General features: G+C 41.1%; 1 protein-coding gene and 1 long non-coding RNA gene across 9 annotated transcripts in view; both read right to left on the bottom strand.

The window, feature by feature from the left end:
- The window catches only part of Ccdc172 (coiled-coil domain containing 172), a 41,120-nt gene extending 29,441 nt beyond the window's left edge, over positions 1-11,679 (bottom strand). For 4 of the 8 annotated variants that reach the window (XM_006527422.1, XM_006527425.1, XM_017318304.1 and 1 more), the window contains exons 1-2: positions 11,228-11,652; positions 10,962-11,047 (exon numbers count right to left, since the gene is read on the bottom strand). In XM_006527422.1, coding sequence (XP_006527485.1) covers positions 10,962-11,047; positions 11,228-11,555 — 414 coding nt within the window. In that variant the 5' untranslated portion in view covers positions 11,556-11,652. Of the gene's footprint in view, positions 1-10,961; positions 11,048-11,227 lie in introns of all 8 variants that reach the window. The other 4 variants (NM_001373969.2, NM_001374039.1, NM_029372.3 and 1 more) reach the window with 3 other exon arrangements.
- Positions 11,680-15,544: 3,865 nt separating this feature from the next.
- Positions 15,545-23,441, bottom strand: Gm33306. Its single transcript, XR_386842.2, has 3 exons — positions 23,420-23,441; positions 16,943-17,045; positions 15,545-15,737 (listed from the first exon to the last, which is right to left on the bottom strand). It is a non-coding gene; the product is annotated as a predicted gene, 33306 (long non-coding RNA).
- Between the last annotated feature and the right edge of the window lie 742 nt (positions 23,442-24,183).

The raw sequence follows: 24,183 nt of genomic DNA, 5'->3' as shown, positions 1-24,183 counted from the left end.
AACTTAAGAGACAAGCACTTGGCTTTGCCTGGTTCTTTGCTACGTGTAAGTTTTGCCTTCAGGAGCAACAGCTTAATCCCAGGTGTGGGGTATGGGCGGCAGACTGTCCACAGCAGCTGACTATGATTTGCCTCCTGCTCTGGTGGGGATGTGATCTTTCCAGCTGCAAACAGTTTCTGCAATTGTGTGATGTTGGGAATTTTGGGAACATTTCAGAGTGTATATAGATGCTAGGATCCTGAGAGATAAGGTGAAATGTTGGTGGGTTTTTGGCTGGTTGCTGTTGGTTGTGATCTGTTAAGTAGTTGTACACAAAGAAACAAGAAGAACTGAGATGTTCTGATGGCAGAAATGACCCATGCCCCCAGGACCTCAAGGCTGTACTCAGCAGGAAGCCGTCTAATGATGACTTCGACCCCTCACTGACCCTGGCTTTATTCAGGGATCTCTTCCTTCACTCTCCATCCTTTTTTCTCTTGTTTAGTGTTAGGAAATTGAAAGGGTGGAAGAAAGAAGAACCCACAAAGTAACCAGAGTCCAGCTACATATAATCCTGACTTACTCACAGGATGAGTGTACTACTCACTCACAGAATTACTGTCTTGCAGACGTCTTACCTCTGCTTTGTTACAAGATAACAGCCAAGGAGGGATCTGATAGGGAAATACTGTAAAGCCACAAACTGTACTGTGTGAGAAATGATTTCAGACGTATCAAGTTTGAGCTGAGACACTAACATGCCTATGGCAGTGTGAGCCGTTTAGTCTACAGTAAACAGAAACTAAAGAAATTATTGACTCTGTCTCCTAAATTGCTCCTGACCTCAAGAGACAGCATGCAATATAAAGAAAGGGGTGGGAAGTTCCTAATGGCAGGAACACAGATTTCTCTTTCTTACCTCTGTCTGTTTCCTGACTGAAAATGAAAATATTTGTATAAAGCCTTAATGTTGCATTCTAGACCCAAATGGCCAACCTTTGTCAGAAAGTGTCACTGTTTTGGTACAATTTAGCTTACAGCAGTGCCATCTCCCTTGTTAAGTCTGCCTCTTTCAGTATTAAAGGCTTCCCCACCCCTGCTCATTCCTCTTGGATACTGAGCTGACTTATCTGGTGGCTAGGTCTGTGGTCAACAGAGCTGCTATCCATGGCTCTTCACTGCTTTGTTGCCTGCATGCCTTCAGGTACTTAGAAACTGAAAGTAAGCACAGCATGTTATGGATCAGCATTGGTCTGTCCACGACACTCCTTGTGTAACTGACGCTGTCAAAGCCAGCTCAGTCTCCAGCAAGCAGCTCTGCCTGTCATGTCATCTGCTCACAGCACAAGAGGCAACTTTACACAAGATACACAAGGAGACATGCAGACTTCATATGGCTAATACCATACAAGAACCAAGGAAAAGGCCCAGGGCTCTTACAACCACAACAGAATACACTTCTAACACCAGACTGCACCACTGAGCAAGTTGACAACAGATATTAAGGCCTTAGCTTTATTTTTAGAGAAAAAGTCTCACTATGTAGCCTTGGCTGGCCAGGATCTCCTTATTTAGACCAGGCTGGCCTCAAAGTTACAGAGCTTTACCTGTCTCTGCCTCTCCAGTGCTGAGATTAATGGCGTATACTACCACACCCAGCAAGCTTTAGATTTTTAAAAACCAGGTGCTAGTGTTTCTAAATCAGCTTTACCACTCTGGCACAGTAACCCTCATGTGGCAAGCAAGGAAGCTTCAGTATGGGACTGTGCCAGCCTTTCAGCCTTAGCATGTCTGCACAGCCACCCTTCTCCAGCCTCTCACAGCCTCCTCACTCTCCATTCCCCACCCACTGCTTTCCTGGCTGTTCTTCAAACACACCAGAAACTCCTCTCTCTACCTTTTGCACAGACTTCACCATGATCCTTCAGTGTACCAGAAAATATACTGTTTAAAATCCTGTAGAGAAACAGGCTTTCTCAAGACTGAAAGGAGTTCAGAAGCAAACACATAACTAAGGAATTAAGCAAATACATAATTACTATCAAAGATTATAACACTATACAAATTATGAACTTTTATGAGAAAAACACACCATAAGTCAGATTTAAATAATGAAATTTTCAGTAAGTGACACAAGGTTCAGCATGAAAAGCTGAAATCATGGAGACGATGCCACAAATTCTGCAAGTGAGCAACACTGTAACTAACACTGTACAGACAACATTCTTTTGCTTATAAGACACACTAATTTCTAATATACAAATGATGTTTTGGCAGTTTAGACTATAATAATCTTTCTGGGAGAAACTATTAAAAACCTTAAAAATATGTCTTCATTGGCACAACAGTTTGAGTTGTGCTATTCTAAAAAACCAGAAAATGCAGGACTGCCATCACATGTGTCAGTGGCAGGAATTTACTGAAATAACAGTGCATACTTGTCAGTAGAAAATTACTTAACTAAAATATAGCAAAGTATTTACTGAAATACTATGCGACTATAAAACCTGCTGAGCTGGGCATGGTGGCGCATGCCTTTAATCCCAGCACTCGGGAGGCAGAGGCAGGCAGATTTCTGAGTTTGAGGCCGGCCTGGTGTACAAAGTGAGTTCCAGGAAAGCCAGGGCTACACAGAGAAACCCTGTCTCAAAAAACCCAAAACAAACAAACTGCTGTAGATCTATATTCATGGAGAGACTCTAAATATAACAAAAAGAAAATGCAAATAATTTGAGGAAAAATAAGCAAGTATTAAATAATATAAGTAAATAAATGCAGGGGGCTGGAGAGATGTTTCAAAAGCTCAAAGTAAATACTGTTCTTACAGTAGACCTGAGTTCAGTGCCCGGAATCTATACTCCTTTTGCCTGTTTCCAAGTTTTAGATAATTCTCATGACAGGCATGATAAGGCTTTCCTTGAAAAATTACAGGAAAAATTAAAACTAATTATGTTTCATGAGAACCTCAGAAATCTTGAGTTTACAGCTAATAGTATATAACTGGAATTATTTAATGGCCATTCCTCATTATGAAAGGTATCTCAGGGCTGGAGGGACGACTCAGATGGTCGGAGCACTTCCTGCTCTTTCAGAGGACCACAGTTCCTTTCCCGGAACCCAGTCCAGTCGACTCACATCCATTTACAACTCCAGTTCCACCCTGGGTGTCTTCTTCTGGCCTCCTCAGCACATACACACATGCACCTGTCTATACACAGGCACACACATGTATAATAAGTATGTAGATAAATAACATGTGTATTCTATAATTTATTTACCAATAATTCACAGTGTGACCTAGAGTTTGTCAGTGAATGTACATTGAATAGCTGGAGTTGAGATGGTTAGAAGATCTGAGAATCATAATTAACTGATTTTCTAAAAACTCATAAATCACAAAGTAGCCCTGAAAGTGTACTCTGTGTTGCAGCTCATGGGGCTGCAGACTCAAACTGAATCTCATACTTTCTGCAAATTAAGGCAAAACTCACTGTTTTTCAAAGTATTTTCCTCTTGGTTCCAGGAGATTATTTTTCTGTTCAAAGCATTTCTGACATTTCATGTTTTACAATTTATTTAGAGCACTTCTTCTGAAAATAGGAAGGGAAGCAGAATCCTGAGTTTTACAATTAGGAACAGCTGAGTGGATGCTCTACTCTGTGGATGCAAGCCATGAAGCTTGGCACTGAGTGGCTTACAATCTCCTACATCAGAAGGGCAAATGTGTAAGTTGTTATAGTTTGATCTACACTGCTATTCTAAACATTCTTTGGATTTTCCAAAAGTCATGAAGACAACATCAAGATAAAAGAGCTCAATAAATGCTATATAAAATATTTTCTTTAATCATCTTAGGTCTGTGACCATAAAAAAGAAGTGCAACTTCTCCTTCTATGTGTGACCAGGCCTTCTCTCAAAAGAACCAGTCATCAGTCATGAGCACAGCATTTATCAGGCACCAGTGCCAAGAACAAGTGTGCCAAACAGTCAACAAGCACCTAGAAAACAGTCAACAAGCACCTAGAAAGGTCTTCAATAAGTGTCCTGAAGAAATAAGAAATGCAGTCTAACATAAGGTACTACTGATACCCACAAAGATAGATTTTTAAAGTCACTGAAACAGAGGGTAATATGTTGACCAGGACAGAGACACGGAGCCTTCACACACACACACACACACACACACACTGGTGTAAACATAAAAGCATGCGACTGTTTTGAAAATCACCTGACATCTCCTGAAGAAAAATAGAAAAAAAAAAAAAAAAAAAAAAAAACAGACAACAATTCCAATGGTCCTGTAAGACCTAACAATTCCACTCCTAGATGAAGTGCTCAGATTTGAAATGTGTTTATAAAAACACTGTGCACAAATATTTATGGCAATGCTATTCAAAACAACTACTCAAAGTGGTCCAACTGACACACAAGACAGTGAGTGGATACAAGGAACATTGTTCTCACACTTCAGCGTGATACAGTGTCGGGCTGGAAACAGAAAACAGATGAGTCACAAAATGCTACTACTGTGTACCTACTGTGTGCTTCCAGTGCTAATACTGTGTACCTCCATCCATACATGTCTAGATGCAAAAGAAATAGAATGCCTAGGACCTGGACTGCGTGAAGCTTGGAGTCTTAGGGTGAATAAGGTGGCTACTAATAGAGGTAGTATTTCTTTATGGGAAGATGAAAATGTTCTAAAATCAATGATCATAACATCTTGTGAAAAGTTATAAATCACTGCTTTCTAACTTTCAAAAAGTGTATTTTTTGTAAAGTGACCTAGCAGCTGTGTTCCACTCTAATCTTAAGAAAACACACAAGGTCTGATGTATAGCTAAAGTGCCCTGTATACCTTCCCTGATTAGTTATCTGCCTCAGGGACAATGCTACCTTGATGTGCTATTTATCATCCTATGACTGTCATGGTCCTTTACTGCGCTTACCAGCCTCACAGGACAGACCTGTGCTCTGTACATGTGGCAGCCTCACAGGACAGACCTGTGCTCTGTACATGTGGCAGCCTCACAGGACAGACCTGTGCTCTGTACATGTGGCAGCCTCACAGGACAGACCTGTGCTCTGTACATGTGGCAGCCTCACAGGACAGACCTGTGCTCTGTACATGTGGCAGCCTCACAGGACAGACCTGTGCTCTGTACATGTGGCAGCCTCACAGGACAGACCTGTGCTCTGTACATGTGGCAGCTCCTCACAGTGACACAACATCTAGAGGTTGTTCTTTAACACACTCTGTTCTGGAGATGAATTGTTCTCGGATCACTCCATGGCTTTTTAAAGTGACCCCTGACCCTGAGGTTCTGAAGCCATGTGACTCGGGTTAGAAGCTAAGCTAATCTTTGCCTCCCTGTCTATCAGTTGGGTTGTAGGCCTCTCCAGGTACCCCACACTCCACTAATTATTTATTCAGAATGAAAGTGTATTTTATAACCTGAAAGGCTTTTAAAGGCATGAGCATTCTTAGCTGAGAGAATTTGGGGCAGGGGAGAATCATACAGAATAGTGTGCTGCATGCAGTGGATGATAAATATTATCCATAGTGGACCATCTTAGACAGTTGTAGGGCTTTCTACAGGGTCATTCTGACTTTACCACTAAAACCTTTTTCATAGACACTATCTATGTTTGCCTCCCTGACACACACTCTTCATTTTCTTACTGAATAGTTAATGCTTCTCTGACACCTGGCCCATTCTCATTGTACTGGAAGACCATCCCTGGTTCACAGATCATGGGAGAAAAAAACCTTGTCTATGTGACAGATGGTGGGAATGTCCCTGCCTGCAGAGTAGCCTGGGAACATCCTTCTCACTCTGATTTTGAACAGAGAAGTACACGACCTTAGATATTAGTACCTATGAGGGGACACACAGGCAGTCATGAATTTTACCTTTTTACTTGACTAATACAACTCCATCTTTGTTTGGTGCCAATAATAAACTCCCAAATGAAGTGTTTTGTGACTTTGGGTAATCCCAGTAGGCTGAAACAAGTGGCCCACCAAGGGTTCAAGGACAGTCTAAAACAGATGTTGATTTTAAGGACAGCCACAACTAAAGACTGAGATGAGATCCCATCTCCAAAAAAGCCACCCACCCACCCAAACAGCAGCAACAAAATCTTATATTCTCCTGCCAATGTTTACTACAAATTTCTAACCTTTCAGCAGCAGGCTGAAATTCTTTAAGATCTTCCTTCATAAAACCTTTCAATACTACACTGCATGGTAGAGAAGTGACTTTTGGTCTTGTGGGTGACAAGAATGGCAAAATGAGCGGATGCTTCAGGATCTCTTTGAACATAAATGCCCCCCCTCCCACCCTTTCAGACTTGTATTACAAGAGAAAACCTAACCACTGCTCAGTAAAGCCACAAGGGCAAGGATCTCCATCGTGGCCTGACGACATCACAGCTGACAAACCCATGAGTGAAACGTTGGTCTCCAGTTAAAAGTCAGCTACATCCAAAGGTTATTTAAGCAGAATTCCTGTTGTCACATAAGCTGTCAGAGTCCACTGTTTTTAAGTAGAAATCTTAATCAGTGATAAAACTAAGTATAAGGAGAACAGAAACTTTTCTAGCTAAAAACTTGCATCTCACTATTATAAATGACAATAATTCCTGGTTTTGTTCCCTCCTTGACTTAGTAATTCAGCAGCAAAGCATGATTTCTCAAATTCTGAGAGATAAAGTTCTAACTTCACCAATCAAAAGGCAGAACATCTACATTTTTAAGTAAAAATGTAAATGGGCCATTTTGTTACTTCATTCCAAAATATTTTCTTTAAAATTCATAAAACATTATTTTATTGTTCTTAATGTATATATCTTTCTGAATACATATAAATAATATTAATCAGACTGAGCAGGTTCTATTTAGGAATATATACGTACATACATATATGCACAAGCATGCAATAAAAAAGTAGCCCATGAGTTTGAAGTCTGTGGTGTGGGGGGGGGTAACTATATGGATGGTTCTGAGGAAGAAAGGGAAAGGGGACTGTTGTAATTATAACTGCAAACTTAAAAAAGTAAAAAGAAAAAAGATATTTATGTCCAATAAGTTGAAAAGGGAAAAATATGTAAAATACACTAATGCTGCCTAATCCTTCCTCCTTTCCCTCTCACAGCACTGGGTTTTATATAAGATGCTTGTAAGAACTCCCCAAATTATAACTACATGCCCATTTTTACACATAAGAAACTCAGTGAGTTGTTTCTGAAAAAAACATTATGTTTTACAAGCCTCAATTTTAGTTTATCTGACATCAACACTATAAAACCTTCCATAGACAACTGAAGCTTTAGACAGCCTTACCACACGGTGCTCCCATTCTCAGTGCAGACCACACCGTGCTCCCTCCCATTCTCAGTGCAGACCACACCGTACTCCCATCCTTCCCTTTTCTCAGGGCCCAGCTCAACCAGGTGCACTGTACCTGCCCAAGTCACAAAGCACTCACATGATCTGTGACTGCTTGCAACCATATATTTTAAGAGACTCATCCAGCCCTGAAATCAGATGCTATCATTCAGGCTCTAATTGCAAGCTACCTAGGTTCTACAGACCGAGGGGGAAAGAATACTATATTTCCTAAATACGTTTTTTTTTTTACTTCAAGCAGTTTCCTAAATATATGCCCAAATATTTTTTGAACATGTGAGTATACAATAGCTCAAGTATTGCTCTACTCAAATTATGCCCTAGCTTCTCTTCATGCTGCTTGCTTGATGAATGGGTCAATAAACACCAAGTCAAATGTTCAAGTAAATATATTTTCATTGTTATTGGCAGGCATATAATTAACTCTGAGGAAAAAAACAGAGAATCAATTTATGATTCCTTCCTTAGCTCTTCCCGTTACTCACTCACATTATCTTCTTAGTTCTACATTTAAATCTAATACACACACACCATCTTGACTCTAATTATAAATCAAATTACCTCAATTACAAATTAGTGTTGTATGAACTGTGACCCTCATATGCTAGTTTTATTAGTAAAATACAATTATATTATTACCCATGCATATGAGCTGATTAAAAACCAATGCACATTTATGAGCCTGTATTAATTAGCAATTTCATGAATGCCTTTAAACAATATTAGAGATTTGCTATGTTTTCTTTAGCATAAACAATTAAATCAACATTTTTGTTACATATGTACAGTATCTATTTTTTGTTGTTTTGTTTGTTTGTTTTTCAAGACAGGGTTTCTCTATATAGCCCTGGCTGTTCTGGAACTCACTCTGTAGACCAGGTTGGCCTTGAACTCAGAAATCTGCCTGCCTCTGCCTCCCAAGTGCTGGGATTAAAGGCATGCGCCACCACCGCTTGGCTCTCAACACTACATTTCTATTTTCAGGTAAAATAGGCTGCTAACAAAACAATATTATACAGAATAATAATTTGTCTCACAAAGGAAACATTACAAAGAAAAAATACCTCATTTAAAATAAAACATTTCCTACATGTCAGGTCAGTATCTTCACCAACCCCAGAAAACTGCACTTTATACAACTTGCATAAGTGACCTTTAAAAATATTGCCCCAGATGCAAAGCTTCAGATGTTTTATTGTATGTCATGGAAAAAAATGTTCAAGATGAGCTCAAGAATCTGTTTTAATAGAGTAATGTTTTCCTTAACCAACTGTTACCTTTATTATGCTGGTTATTTGGTTTTCTATTATATACCATGAACAAGTCATTTAAAAGATGTCTCAGCTTCTTTGCCTGTAAATGGGGAATGATCACTCCTCCTCTCAAGAGTTTCTGATAGAACTAAAAAGGTTAACTCAGTCTTCGAATAGTTCCCAGCACATGGTCACTTAGCTGCCAAGACACCAAGAGTAGAGAGGGGCTGAACTCACCTCGGCCCCTTGCCATGTGTGGAGTGTATATGTAGTCTCTGTGTGTGGTATGTATGTGTATGTGTGTGGGTTATGTGGTGTGTGTGTGTGTGTGTGTGTGTGTGTGTGTGTGTGGTGTGTGAGTGGTATGTGTGTGTGCTGTGTGTGCATGTGTGGTATGTGTGTGTGGGTGTGGTATATGTGTGGTATATGTATGTAGTGTGTTTGTAGTGTGCGTGTGGTAAGTGTGCATGTGTGGTATGTGTGGTATGAGTATTTGGGGGGTGTGTGTGTGGTGTGTGGCATGTGAGCGTATGCCTGTGTGTATGTCCCTTTTCTTCTGTTGACTTCTACTTGCCAACCCAACTTTCAAAGCATCTTAATTCTTCTTCAAGGAAAAGACTGCTCCATGAGGATACTCTCCACCTCTGCCCACCCCACCAGGGTTCCCCACTGTCACTAGCCTACTTTCTCTTTTACCCTGGGAAAAATCAGACCTAGGGCTCAATGAATACTCGTCCCAAATTCTGTTTTAAAAGATAGCCAGTTTCTTTTAGGTGAAGGGGGCAGATAGGAAAGGTTGCTTGGTTAGTAAGTGCTCACAGTTAGGAGGGATAAATACTGGTATTAGAATACATAGCAAGGTGACTATAGTTAATGACATATACTAAAAATTCAAAGATTTGTAGTATTTTCACCACAAACACAGGATAAATGTTGGCACAGATATATTAACCTGGAGTTGAGCATTACAAAATATGTAACAAATAACATGGAACCTATAAACATGCACAACTTTTATTTGTCAAATCATCTAGACCATTCTTTCCTTGTTACCCTCTCTCAGTAGTGAATACACTCGTGCACAATGTTTGCTATGCAACAAACACAAAGAGAATAAAGGTGAATTAAAAGAACTAAGTACGTTCCTCTTAAAGAAACCGGGGCTACAAACACAACTGCATGTTGACAGTTAGCTAAGAGATTTTACAGAGCTGTCTAGGAAGGCTTTAAGATATATGAGCAGGATATGGAAAGAAGAGAGAGCATTCACCACGTGGTAAAAGTGCAAGAATTATTTTATCCACAGAAAACTGAAAACTCCTCACAGATACATGCTAAGTTAATAGAGTAATACTTTATATACATAAATGTATAGCTTATATTTCTGTTAAATATAAATTTATATTTAATATGTAATAAAATGAAGATTTTATTAACAAAATCCTTTGAGTGATTAAGTAAAATAGTCTGCCCCTATGCACTGCTCCCCTAGCTCATCTTTAGGTGTTGGAACATTATCACTGTGGACTCACTGGACACGGAATCCCTCCTGTTGGACTGAGGCCTTCAGCACACCCTCACCATCTTCACTGTCCACCCCCATCTTTGTGATCAGAGCACAAGGAGACCCCTGACAGCACGTTCACTGCCCCCCCTCTGGACAATTCCCTTCCAGCTCTCTCAGCAGCCCTCTGCTGGCGCCCAGAGTCCTCTCTCAATGTGCCTGGGGAAGATCTGCCCCCTACTGCTACCAAAGGTCTCTCCTACTAAATCTCTTTTCTTTCTCAAAAGTCTATCCTTGGTTCAACCTCTTCCTTGAAGCTGTGAGGTTCCCTTGGTCCTATTTTTCAAAAGGCAGAACTTTACAAATGCAGCCAAAGAGAGAAATGAGAGCAGGGAAGAGATTCTTTTGGCTGAGACATACTCAAAAACGTGGTCGTGAACTGAAAAGCAGAAAGCCATCGTTTGAAAGATATATACAGTCTGTTACATCCACATTGCACGCTTAAATTACTTAGTATTTAAAATTCATATGCTGCACTAAGGAACAATTATTCTTCCAAATGACACTTCTCTTATAAACATTAACCATTCCACAAAATGGACAAGGAATTCGGTAAGTCTGGATTCCTTGGAGCCACTTCCTGTTAAGAACTAAAGATAGCGGATTCAGAATCTTAGGTTCTAGACAACATTGAACCACAGTATATAGCTGTTGCGGCTCCTAGCTGAAGGATACGTAGACAGTAAATAGCTCCCCAAAGCCAAGCTCAAGACACTTCTTCAAGTAACCCTTAGCATGTTCTATGCATCAATACCTTGGATTCCAACTTGATTTTCTCTTCACTCAGGTCCTCTGTTGCTTTCTTAATTTTCCCACGACATCTGGTAATCTCCGACCTTACTGTAATACAAACAAAATCTTTACTTGCATTCACCTTTCTGAAGCCTCCATCTTAGGAGCTGTTGGCATGTGAGGTTTCCCTCCAGGTTGCAAACTCCACTCAAGCCTTCCCTTCCCCTCCAGTCTGAGGTGCAAACACCCAGCTCCAAACGCCGAAGGCCCCCCGGGGGCAGGCCCCACCTTCCCGCATCACTCTGCGGCTCTCCTCCGCCTGATGCTCACTGAAGATGATGTGCTGAAACAAGGACTCCAGACTCATCTCCGGCCGGCTCGCCCTTAATATTTGATAAGGGAGTCTGAGGATCCTGGAAAGCACAGCGAAGAGAGAGGGCTGTCCGGCTGCTCCCTGCTGGGCTGCCCGCACCACCCACCCCTGCCCAGTGGAGCCCCATGGGGGAGCTCGGCCTGTTCCTCCATGCTCGCCCACAGCGCGGCCTGCTTCTGTGCTGGGTGCAGCTCCCACAGGAAAGTCTTGGAGAACAGACATGGCAGCCTTGGCTGGGGCCATGCTTCCCTTCCCCAGCTCCCTCGCTCCCCCAGGGGAAGATGCCTGTGGTCAGGGGCTGGCGACGTCCCCTCGTCCCCTCACGTGTGTCCAGCGCAGGCGGCCTCCACTGATCTCGCGAGAAGTCAGCTACGGGAGCCTGGTGGGGCCAGTCTGCAGGGTCTGCGCTCACGGGTCTGGGGTCTTTCTAGAGGTGGGACGCCCAGTCTTCAAGGATTACAAAGTGCAAAGTACCAGTGATTCTAAATATAAACTTTTGCAAAGTCTTATGCTGGGAGGCTCACAAAGACAAACGTACAATATCTGACATTCCGTCGTAATCATTCCTTCGTAATCAGGGCATATTTTTTTTTTTTGTCTGCTCCGAAATTAATCATTGCCTTTTGTAATCAAGCCTTGGTAATATTAACACTTCAATATCTGCACAATGTGTGTCAGAGACCAAAGTGGTTGCTAATTAAGGCTTAAATGTGAAAGGCACCTTTGGGGCTTTTACATGAGTTTTTCTTTCTTCTTTTTTTAATTAAAAAATATTTTCAGTTTCGGTAGCTCAAAATATTGACATTGTAATAAATATTTGACTTTATTATAAATGTAAAACTGACACTGGCTAGACTTTTTAAAGTAACTTTTAGTTTGAATGTGTTTTAAATTATGTAAAATAAGGTAAATGAAATTTTTTGTCACATAGAATAGGCTTAATTAATAGCCCATTAATGCCACAATATAATCAGTTATAAATTCTAACCTATTCTAAATTTCTACCTTAATTTTCATCTGGTCATGTCTGCATAAAGTTTAATGTTTGAACTATCAGAATACACACTGAAATTTGAAATGAAGTTGAAAACAATTACTTGGAGCTATTCAGAAGCAAGTATTGATGAAAATTTTCTCACTATCTTTTGGGTAGCCCTTTTGTTTTTTTGGGTAGATCTTCTGTCTTTTGGGTAGCCCTTCTTGACAAGAACTTCTTATTTACAACCTTGAAGTCCCATGAATAAGGAATAATAACATTATTTTGTTACTTGTGTTTTGATATAATAATTATTATGTAATTCAATATTTATTGTTTGTTTGCTAAGCACTCTCTTTCTGAGCATTCTACATCTATTTGAGATGATTTTTGTCATTTCTTATCTGATATAGTTAAGGAGACAGACTCAAAATATTCCAATAAAAATGAATTCATGAGACTATTCAGTTCAGTCACTATCTGAAACCTTGATGTGTACTAATTCTTTTAATCAAGCCAATTATCCCATTAGAACTATGTTTTTGTTACTTGAAAGGCTAAGTAACTTGCCCACAGTCATGTTTGATCACTAGGATGTAGCCGAATCAGCATTCGAATCCTGTGTCTCATGAAGAGGCATACTTTGTACAGGAAAGTAAGCCGAGACCAAGAAAACAGGGGTTGAGAGCCCTGAATTTAGCTTTGGATTCCGCTGTTATTTTCTTCCACACCATAAGCATAGTGAACTTACCATTGCATTCAAAGCTCTTCATGGTTATACTTTGTAACTAATAATCCTCTGATACATATGTGTATGTATCTAGTTTAGATGTACCAAAAGAAACCAAACTCTTCCATGTATTCAAGGATGGAAAATGACACTTATTATGGCTCCAACCATTTTCTCTGAGCAACTCCTTTGGAGGTTCCTGAACTGTAACACAAATACTATCAAAGGTAGGAGCTTTTTAAAGATAAAGTACAAGACTAATAACATCGCGCCCTTCAGAGTGATTTCCTGTGGGCTTGCAATGGCGGCCATTCTCACAGAAAGGCTGGTTTTCAAAACCGTGATACTTTTTCAGCATTACAGTTTTACTGGTTGCACTTGAACTCCCTTTGTTATTTAACACACCTCCATCTGTACTGAAACTTGGCAGAGTGGATTCTGGAAAGCTGTTGGAAGTCCACTTGCCTTTCTCTCATCGGAACACAGAAGAAAGACACTGGAGATTTGAGAGGAGGGTGATGTGGAAGGATGTCATTGTCAAACTCCGTAGTCATCGTCTTACACCCCACAGCATTCTAGTGTCTTTAAATCCTAGTAAAATCTTCTTAGAGGCATTACAACTATAGACATTAGCTGTGTTTTAAATTTTAATTTTGTTTATTGAGGCACACATAATTATGTGAGCCCACAATTCAAATTCTACCGTTTTCATAATGATGAATTAAAGTAACATCATATTAAGATATTAAAATCAACTTTATTCATACATTGTGAATAGTGTTAAGACTTTTTCCCTTTTATAGCAATGTATGCTGATTACACCTCATAATGTACAGAGCAAGAGGGGTATTATTTAAATTTATGCCAAATAAAAATGGTATATGGCATGATAAAGCTCTGTGGGCATACTATTTTCTGAAAATGTATCTTCTGAATCTAAAAACGGGAAATGATTCATCCGACAACTGTTTAATGAGTTTCTGCTTTTCATTCAACAGTCATTCAACAAATATTACTGAACAGTTCCCATGCACCATGTTAGAGAAACAACCACAAGATTTAATAAAAACAGAGTTACGTTAAAAAAAAAAAAAACAAGAAGAAGAAAAAACGTTTTGCTTCCCCTGGATAATTCTAACCTCAATAGAGAATTATTATATTTTACAGCATTTTGGCAGCAGGATAAACAATTGCTTTCAGATGCTTCGACAGATGTTCTTTAGAAAGAAAGTCAGTTATTTGCATTATGACACCCACACATGATTCTCAGACCTAAACTTCCCATCTGTGCACATTTGAGTGAATTGCCTACCTTTGGAGCATGAGTGGGGATCGGTCATTATCCCTGCCCTCTGATGCTTCTCCTGATCACTTAGCACCTGGGATGTGCAGACATCAATAATTGTTTTGCTAGAAGGCCTTACACAAGGCTCTTTGATTTAAATGTGTCTCTTCCCCTTTCTTAGATTGACGACTTTCCTAAGTTCTAACCCAAGCTTGCAAATACCCACTAGCCCAGGGCATATATGTCGCAGTGAACAGAGGAAAAGTAATTCATTTATTTTATGTTTTTCTAAGGACATCTACCATAAAGAAAAAAAAATGGGTTCAACTAAGTTTACCAACCATTTGTTGAGTATCTGCTAAGTTTAGAGGTTTGTTTCCCTGGGTATTAAGAAGGCTACAGAGTTGGAAAGATACCAGCCCTGCCCTCCTGGAGGTCACAGTCAGTCAAATGGTGTAGAGGTTACTCAAATAACTTCAGAATAAGTTCTATGTAATATTTTCATACATGTGCTTTCAAATTATGGTAGGGGAGAGAGGATATGTCTGATATGGACAGTCTAGGGAGACTTGTCAATAGAGGTAAATGGAAGCTAGACTTTTAGTTGAAAAGAAGGGAAAAGGCAGAAAGCCATACAGGACCAGTATTAGGTGTTTTGCATTTTCATGTACTGGTATAGCTTCATTCAGTGCTTCCAGTGTGTGAATGGGATGGCCACATTGATGTGCGGAATAAATTGACTCCACTGGGTTAGAAGCAGTAAGAGAATGAGACTACTTGTTTGCATGTTGAATATTGAGTATTGTGCTGTCTTAGTCCATTTGGGCCTCTATCACAACATAACACACACTGAGTAGTTAATAAACATTGGAAATTTATTTCTCATCGTGAAGAAGCAGTGAAATTCACCATCGGGGTGTCTATGCATTCAGTGTGGGCCTGTTTCCAAGTTCATAGACAACTCGAGTCTTCACTCAGAAAGTAGGAAACAGTAGTTCGTTTTTCCTAGGAACACAAATTTCAATCACCCGAGCCCCACCCTCCTTGTCTAATTGGCCGATCAAGCACCACACGTAGTAGCATCAGAGTATGAGTTAGAGTCGGACAAGCAGAGAGGTAGACACAAACATTCACATCAGAGCTCACTCATTGTGTGCCAACCACCATAATCAAGTCATGTTCATCGTGTGCCGACCCTGTGGGAGTCACCAACAAATGAACCATCATAATCAACTCGGACGCCAGGTGAGAACAGCGCTTTTAATGTGTGCAACACTGGGCGGAGAGAGCTGGGTAGCTTGTCCGTAGTGCAGGAGCAGGTGGGAAGAACAGAGTCAGGATGAGCATCTCTGTCTTTGTGAGCTTCTCCAGTCTCTGAAACCTCCAGATGGGAGGAAAGATGTTTTCAGCATCTGTTCCATTTAAAGATAGACACTTCAAAAAATAAAAATAAAAAAGATTGCTTATTACCAATTCATCGCCATAAAGACAGTTTCAGGTATATATCCCATATTTTAATATGAGTTTAAATAAAATATGACTGAAAGAAGGGTAGTTGTGAGTTGAAGTTGATGGCGCATGCCTTTAATCTTCGCACTCAGGAGGCAGAGTCAGGCAGATCTCTCTAAGTCTGAGGTCAGCCATGGCTACAGAGTTAGACTCTGTGTTAAGGGTCACGCTTTTAGAAACATATTTAGTCAACCATGTGTAATTATTTAATTAAATTGTTACAACTTTTTAATCTCAAACAGGGGTTTCTACCCTACCTTTAATCATTCAGTTCCCAGATAAAAGACACACAAGCTTGATATCTATAATAAGTCTTTAAAACACTAGAGCCGGGCAACCTTCTACTTTCCTGCCAATAACCCTAAGATATGACTTGCCATGTTCCATCTGGGCTGCTCTTCCTCCTATTGGCTAACCCTCATGGCCAGTTCTCATTATCTCTTGCCCCATGGCATCTTCTCTCCCTAGCTTATTCTCTCTCTTCTCTCCTGGTGGTCTTCCTCAGACCCCAAGTTTGGGAACCGAAACTGTTTATCTCTCTTCTGACCAGCTATAGGCTGTAGGCATCTTTAGTCACTAATCAGGGATAACTTGAGTGGGTGAGGAGCAAGGTTACACAGCATCCCTTGTGTCTATGTGAAAAATCTCCTCCTCCCTGGGGGTAACCAGGGCCAGTACTTAGCATTACAATTCATAGCAACAGACCAAACCTCAACAGTGTATTTGGTGCATGAAGCTAGACTAGAAATCTCTGTGAGGTGCTGCATTAGTTTTTCCATATGTGCATTGTTCTGTAACCACGCCACACTCAGGGGTTCAGGACAAGAGAACTATGACCACAGCCCAGGTGGCTTCAGCACAGAACGAAGGTACTGGTATGGTTGCTTCCCTCTGCTGCTCTCAAGGGAATCTCTTGGTTGCCTCTTCCCAGCTTCCGGTCTTTGCTGGGACTCTGGGGGCATGGATCTCCTATTTCTTCCTCTGTTGTCATATGGGATTTCTCACCCTACCCCCCACCCCCAACCCCATGTTTGTCTTTCTCTTTTCTCCTTTCTCATTTGAAGAACACCAGTCATCTTGGATAAGAGGACTACAGCTCCTCAGTATGACCTCATCTTAGCCGATCATACCTGCAAATATCCCAGTTGTGGTCACATCTGGTAGCTCTGGAGGTGATGACTTCAGCACACCCTCGGAGAAGACACTCTATCCAGAACAGACTGAAAAGTGAAGCTGTAGGAAACTATTAAGCTTTTTACTTTTTTTTTCTTGAAACAAAGCAGATTTTTTTTCTCAGTATTGTAATCAAAGCATATTAGTTTAAAGGGGCTTTTAACACATCACACAGGGACTGAGAGACGGCTCAGTGGCTAAGCGTGTGCACTGCTCTTGAAGTGGACTCATTTGGTTCCTAGCACCCATGCTGCGTAGCTTGGAACCACCTATAACTCCAGCTATATGAGGATTCAATGTTCCTGCCTCCACAGACACCTGTACCTGTCTAAAAAGAAAAAGAAAAAGAAAAAGAAAAAGAAAAAGAAAAAGAAAAAGAAAAAGAAAAAGGAAAAGGAAAAGGAAAAGAAAAAGAAAAGGAAAAAGAAATCGTATACAACCATTCCTCATTCCACATTTTTTGATACAGGGTCTTTCTGTGTAACCCTGGCTGGCATGGAACTCATTGGGTAGACAAGGATGTGTTGGCCTTGAATCCACCTGCCTCTGTCTCTGAAGTGCTGGGATTAAAGGTGTGTCACAGTTATTGTTTTAATTTATACCCCTACCTCACAGTCATTAATGAAGTGATAACTTGACAGAACACTTTCCTCTTGGCTCTGAGAGTGTATGAAAAATTCCACCATCACTTTAAGGGTCATTGAAGGTCAAAGCCTTTGGGGACAATCTGTGGCATGTCTGGGGACAGGGAATTTTATAACATCTGAACTCAGACCCCAGCATAGAGAACACAAAAGTGTATCAGTTGCCTTCTTCACAAGAGCAGGCTGTCAGTCCTGGAAAACAAAAACACTTGGAAATCATATTTTCGGCTACAAATAGTTCATTTGTTTATTTAATGAATACTTATTGAGTAGTACAATATATAAGGCCAACAGGAGTGTGTTGTGCTGAGGAAGAGTAAGACAAGGAGTTTGCAGTAAGCATGTGTCAAGTTGTAGTTTCCATGACAACAAAATTTAGTGGTTTGATGTTACATGAATACAAGTAAAACTAAAGACTCTTCTCTTGTTACTGAGTCCTTATTTAAATTATCCATATAGGGCTGGGGAGACGGCTCAGAGGGTAAAGCATTTGCCTCCAAGCCTGGTGACCTGAGGTTCACTCCTAAAAGTCACGGGCTAGAAGGAGAGAACTGACTCCTATGAGTTGTCCTTTGACCTTCACCTTCTGTTTGTGGCCTGCCCATGTGGGTGTGCTCATACACACACACACACACACACACACACACACACACACACACACACACACACGCATGCACGTTTGTTAAATTACTAGTATAGTCTTTGCTTATCTAATGCATCCTCACTAAATAATTGACTATTTTAGCTTTCTAAAAAGTTTTATTACACTTTTTTGACTCTCTGAGGGAATGGTGTCCCTGCACACGTGTGCACGCCAGAGAACGACTGTGGACATTGGTTCTCTCCTTCGAGTGTGTGAGTCTCAGAGATGTGAGGCAGGTCACCCTACTTGGCAGCAAATGCTCTTAGCTGGTGATCTGTCTCCCTGGTCCTAAACAATTGAATCTTAATTAAGGAGTCTGAATTTAAACCACATGTTGCTCTCTTATATGCTTTGTTACTGCAGTGTCTGTGAATGATGACTTTTTTATTATTTTAAGTGAATGTGATTTCTTGAGAAGTTGGGTGAATTTTAAAGTCTCTGAATTTTTTTCACAATGACACTGGATCATTTTTAAAAGTTATTGTACGTATTTACCTGTGCATAAATCGGCAGGATGAGCTTTAAATTCTATTTATTTCTAAAATACTTTGCCAAGTTGTTCATTTATCAGGATAAAATTATTTCACACTTTCAATGCTTAAAATGACCTTCTTGGCCGTAGTACAGCAGTGTTACATTATATAATCCAGACACTGCCACTATTTTCTTTCTACAATGACACAGACAGCTCAAAATGTTTTATCATAGTGTACATGGCTCATAAACCTTATCTTTTATTTGACATTGCAGGCCGTTGATAATAGAATATCAAAAACTCCCAGAGAGAGCTAAAGGAAATAATTAGTTCACATTTAAATAAATAAGCACACACAGACACAGACACACACAGGCACACATAAACAGAGTTACAAACACAGAGAGAAACACATAAACACACACACAAACACAGAGACACACACAGAGACATACACACAGACATACACAGGCACACACACAAACACACACAGAGTCACAATCACAAACACAGAGACACACAAAGTCACACACACAAACACGGACACACACAGAGTTACACACAGAGACACAGACACACACACACAGTCACAAACACAGAGATACATACAGAGAGAGACACAGACACACACAGGCACAAACACAGAGACACACACAGGCACACAGAGACACACACACAAACACAGAGACACATACACACACAAACACAGAGACACACACACAAACACAGGCACACACACAGGCACACACAGACATAGACACACACACAGACACACACACAGAGACACTGTCCATACCTAAGGATATCGCAAGTATCTCACAGTTAAGTGAGTGGGATGACAAAAACAACAAACCAAAAAGCAAAGGAATTCAATTCTAAGACACACAGGGAGACACTGCAACCTGTTAGGATGACAAAGGAGATGGAGACTGTCTCCATTCAGAGCTCACAGTTCAACTTAGGAAATGTGTAAATGTGTTTCCAAACCCATTTGATAATCTTACTTTACCTTTCTCAAGGCAGTAACCAGGGTGCCACAGAGGCCGACTAACTCAGCACACGGCTTAGCAACACTCCCCAGCCCCCCCCCCCCCCCCCCCCGCCCCGTGAAGACACCCAAGGACTGTGCTTACGGGATGCCAACACTCATAAAAGAGATTCATGGCGATATTCTTAGAGGAAATTAAGAGAGCCTGAGAGAACTTGTCAGAAGAATGTCCTCAAGATGATTTTAGTTTGGTAATTGTTGTATTTTAAACGCTTTCGTTCCTTTTGTGATGTCTTTTACCTTACTTACAGATGCTATTACTCATAAAATGTGACATTTCTGTCCATGGGGCTGTAACTGCACGTGAGATGTAATGTTCTCATCCAGGTGTAGATGAGGAGATTTAAATCTGCTTGACTGTAAGATGATGATTGCAGAGGGCACAAAATGGATTTCACTTCCTTTCAGCACTGTGTGGTATTTTATGTAACTGACCAGACACCTTTTCTTTCTTAGTTATGTCCCAGCATTTGGTTGGCAGACTATTTGGAAGGTTTACAAGACAACTAGCTTTTGTGTGCCTTAAGTGGCATTCGTTACAGCCTTTGGGTGCACCCACAAGGATTGACTACAGACGCCAGTCAATGTTTACTGGGGACCTGGTGTGGTAAACTCTGACACAACAATGAAGAAAAAACAGTGATCTTTCTACACAAACCAGTTCTACGGGGACACCAAGAAACATAACACACAGACTCATTCCTTTAAAAACAAATGCAGTAAGTGTTTGCCTCAAACATATTAATGTGGGGTAGGCACTTGAGGACAACACATTTAACCTCCAGCAGTTTTTCAGACTGGGCCGGCTTGGCATCCGCAGAGTGGAGAAAAGGCCATGGTGTTGATTTACAGAAGGGCCAGCACAAAGCCCAACCATCCTGAGCCTCAGAAGACAATGCAGGGGGTTTGGATGTTATTCAAAATGTGCTGGCTGATTCTAAAGGCTTGTGTGGAGAAAGTATTGCCTTTTAGGATGAAAAAAGAAGAGAGAGAGTGAGAAAAGCCTTCTGCTCCCTAAGTGGAATAGAGGGCACACGCGGACAGAGGTCTAGGGTTCCCTTTGGCTGATGTGGCCATCAGCTGTGCGACCTTGAGAGAGCCACTGAGTCTTTCTATTCACCTGTTTTCAGATGAGAATCAAAGAGGCAGAGTAAAGGAAAAGGGAGCCACTGGGGAGGAGACAGAAACATGCCACACTTATGAGCAGAGAGAGGAGTAAAGGAGACAGAAACACGCCATACTTACGAGCAGAGATTTCAGATCGTGACGGACAGCGACAAGAATCATGCAATCTATCAAAACCATTGCCTTGGCCATTTTAGTTAAAGGTTAGGGAAGAGAAAGTCCATGGTCTGTGGGAGAAATCTCTTTATATCCCTCCAAGTCAATTGTTTGTCAGCCTGTATATTATAGAAATCCATTGGTAGGTATACCTATTCTGACTTTAAATATGTGGAAATAATCACACGGGTATTGTAAACAGCCACTGTCCTTGCCCCACAATGCCAACACATCACTTCTGCTGTCCAATTCCATTGCCACACAGATCTACCCACATCCTATTCTGTAGCCAGGAAACACCTGGCTTAGCAAAACCCACCAGGGCTCCTCCTCTGGGTCAGTTCTGTCTGCACAGCACCTGGACCTACAGGAGTGTTGGTATTTTATAGCCGCTCTCCTAAATCATTGCAGACTTAAACAGCCTTACCAGGGCCACTGTGCTGTGTGATACTGCAATCCCTGAACTCTGACAGGAGGTCTGTCTTTAGGAGCAAAATTATTTTTTTCCCTAGGGACTTTGGGAGATGATACATTTTCTTGCTGTGTCCACTTTGTAAAATCTGCTCATCCTCATTGGTCTCTGGTTTCTTCTTTGGGGACAGTAAATAATATCCTCAGGGTTCCCCACTATCCCACACGACAGGGCTCCCTTGCTTGTATCCTGTAACTCAGTATAATCTCCTCATCTTAAAATCCTTATTTTATCACGTCTTCAATATCCCTTTGGCCGTGTGAAAGAAATATCATATACCTGATTAGGGGGGATTGAGTTATAGATTCCTTCGGGGCCATTATTTTCTCTATAGAGTAGTTGTATATTTAACCATCACGCTGTAGTATATGCAGTGAGATAATCAGAATCCTCATAAAAATGTGTCACAATCAAAAGGGGGAAATATGAAATACATACCACAAGCTACACAGAAAAACCTGAGTAAACCTGTATCTCAAGAGCTTCCAGGAGCACCATAGACTTTGAGTTTTCTCCTCTTAGTTGGTAAGTAACAATATGAAACAATTAGGAGAGAGAGAGAGAGAGAGAGACAGAGAGACAGAGAGAGGAGAGAGACACACACAGAGAGAGAGAGAGAGAGAGAGAGAGAGAGAGAGAGAAGTAGTTGAGGAAAAGTGGGAAAGGTTGTCTCTCTCACTGCCAAGGTCCAAATTTCTAGTGAGGGCTCATGGAGGAGTAGGGTGGAAGAGGGACCCTCCAGTTGGAGGCTAATGAGGAAAAGAAGAGGCTCCATACATTGCTGTAAATGTGTACCAGCAACTCTTCCATACCCAGTCATCCCCTGTCATGGAAGATACTGACACTCTGAATGCAGTGATTCAGTACCCATGGGACTGGCTGAAGAGCTTTGGGGAAATGTTAAGATATGTAATCGATAGTTAATCTTCTGTGCTTTATCTTCTCTTGAGTGGCAGGAGCCATATCTAATGGATCTTAGTGGGTCAGACACGGACTCGTACACAATGAGAGTGAATGTCCTCAAAAAAGAACCAGGAGTCCAGTGGTAGGCTGGACCCATGGATCTTAGGCACTGACTGCAGCCTCCAGAAGGGTCGGGTAAGTAGTAGGTGTTCAATCACTTGGTGTTTAATGAAGTAAGAGAAATGGAATAAAGGAGAATGCATGCATTAGGAGACAACAGTTTCTACTGAAAACAACAAGCATTTAAATATTCGTTTCAGTAACAAGAAAAGTCTGGAAATCAATACTCAATTCAGCATATTAGTGTTTTTATAACCCTATCAATGCCTAAATGGGAAAATGATTTTAAAGGCCTACATTCTGATCTATGTACAGAGTTGCAAGATTTGTCAAACAAAAATATACCCTGCTTGATTAAACTTGAATGCCTGACAAACGGCAAATGATGTTCCACTGTGTGTTTCAAATAAGCATGGCAATAAATCTTTAAAGTTACATTGTACTTTAGGTAAATTATGACTTAGTAAAGATATCCCATTGGACTTACTTAGAAAAATCAAGAGAGGTTTGTTCATGAGATAAATATGCTCCGAAGAGAGCTAGGGGCTGGTGCATCAGTGTTGCACAGGTTGCATTAAACATAGTTTTCTTTCTGGGTCCCAGGGACCACAGTGAAGAGTGAAATTTGCCTACTTCTGCTTTCTGTGGAGCTTTCAGCAAGCAGTAATCAGCAAGGATGAAATAGGAGGAGACAATCAGTAAGATTGGTAAGAGCTGCCATACCTGTGCTACTTGACTCACAGTCTTAGAAAGGGCATGGTGTTGCTGTAGGTTCATTTGTATCTGATCCCAAGAATATCTGCCCTCCCCTCCCCTCCCCACACACACAAGAGGCATTTGCATACTACCTGCCTGGTTGTCCTGAAAATACCAGATGGTGCTTAGGAACAAAGCAGACCTGTTGCCATAGAAACGAGATGCTACCCCAGCTCCATGCAGCTGCCATCTTTTTTTTTTTTTTTTTTTTTTTTTTTTTAAATTTCCAGCCTTTCGCTGAAATGTTCTGATAGGGACTACTACTGATAAAATACACAGATTCTCCCCAACCCCAATACACACACACACACACACACACACACACACACACACACACCCTCACCAACCCTGGAATACACCCAGTACTCTTAGGTTCCTAAACCAATGGGGAAATGACTTGATTTCCAGCTCTTCTAATCAAAGTATGAGTGGATAGCCCATGCTTTGACATCATCTATTCCCTTAAGCAGCAGTGATGTATGTGTCCTGTTCCTGAGTTAAGCAATCCTTTATAGCAGGAGAGTCTCAGCTTTGACATTCCTGGAAGTGGGACTTGAGTGTCTGTGATTTCTGCAAGGTCTCACTCAGCAGGAGAGAGTGTGACCTCCCTGTTCCCTGTTTGCCTCAGTAGCTAGCGGAATGCTGAGCACACAGGAGGAGGGTGACAAATTCTTGTAGACTGAGGTTCGATTTTGGAAAATGCAGTTGTTGGCCACAAGCCCTCACCACAGCTTTGTTTCTTCTTCAGTGATGGGGTCTGTTGTGTTAGAAGTTGGCTTGGACAGATCATACCAGGCCAGCACAGCTTCACAAGAAGTTTATTGGGGGGGGAGTGGGGAGGAGAAGAGGAAGAAGG

The sequence above is a fragment of the Mus musculus genome, chromosome 19 (genome assembly GCF_000001635.26).
Source record: "Mus musculus strain C57BL/6J chromosome 19, GRCm38.p6 C57BL/6J".
Lineage (NCBI taxonomy): Eukaryota > Metazoa > Chordata > Mammalia > Rodentia > Muridae > Mus > Mus musculus.
Note: the sequence above shows the minus strand (reverse complement) of the source record. Positions and strands in the feature narration are given on the sequence as shown.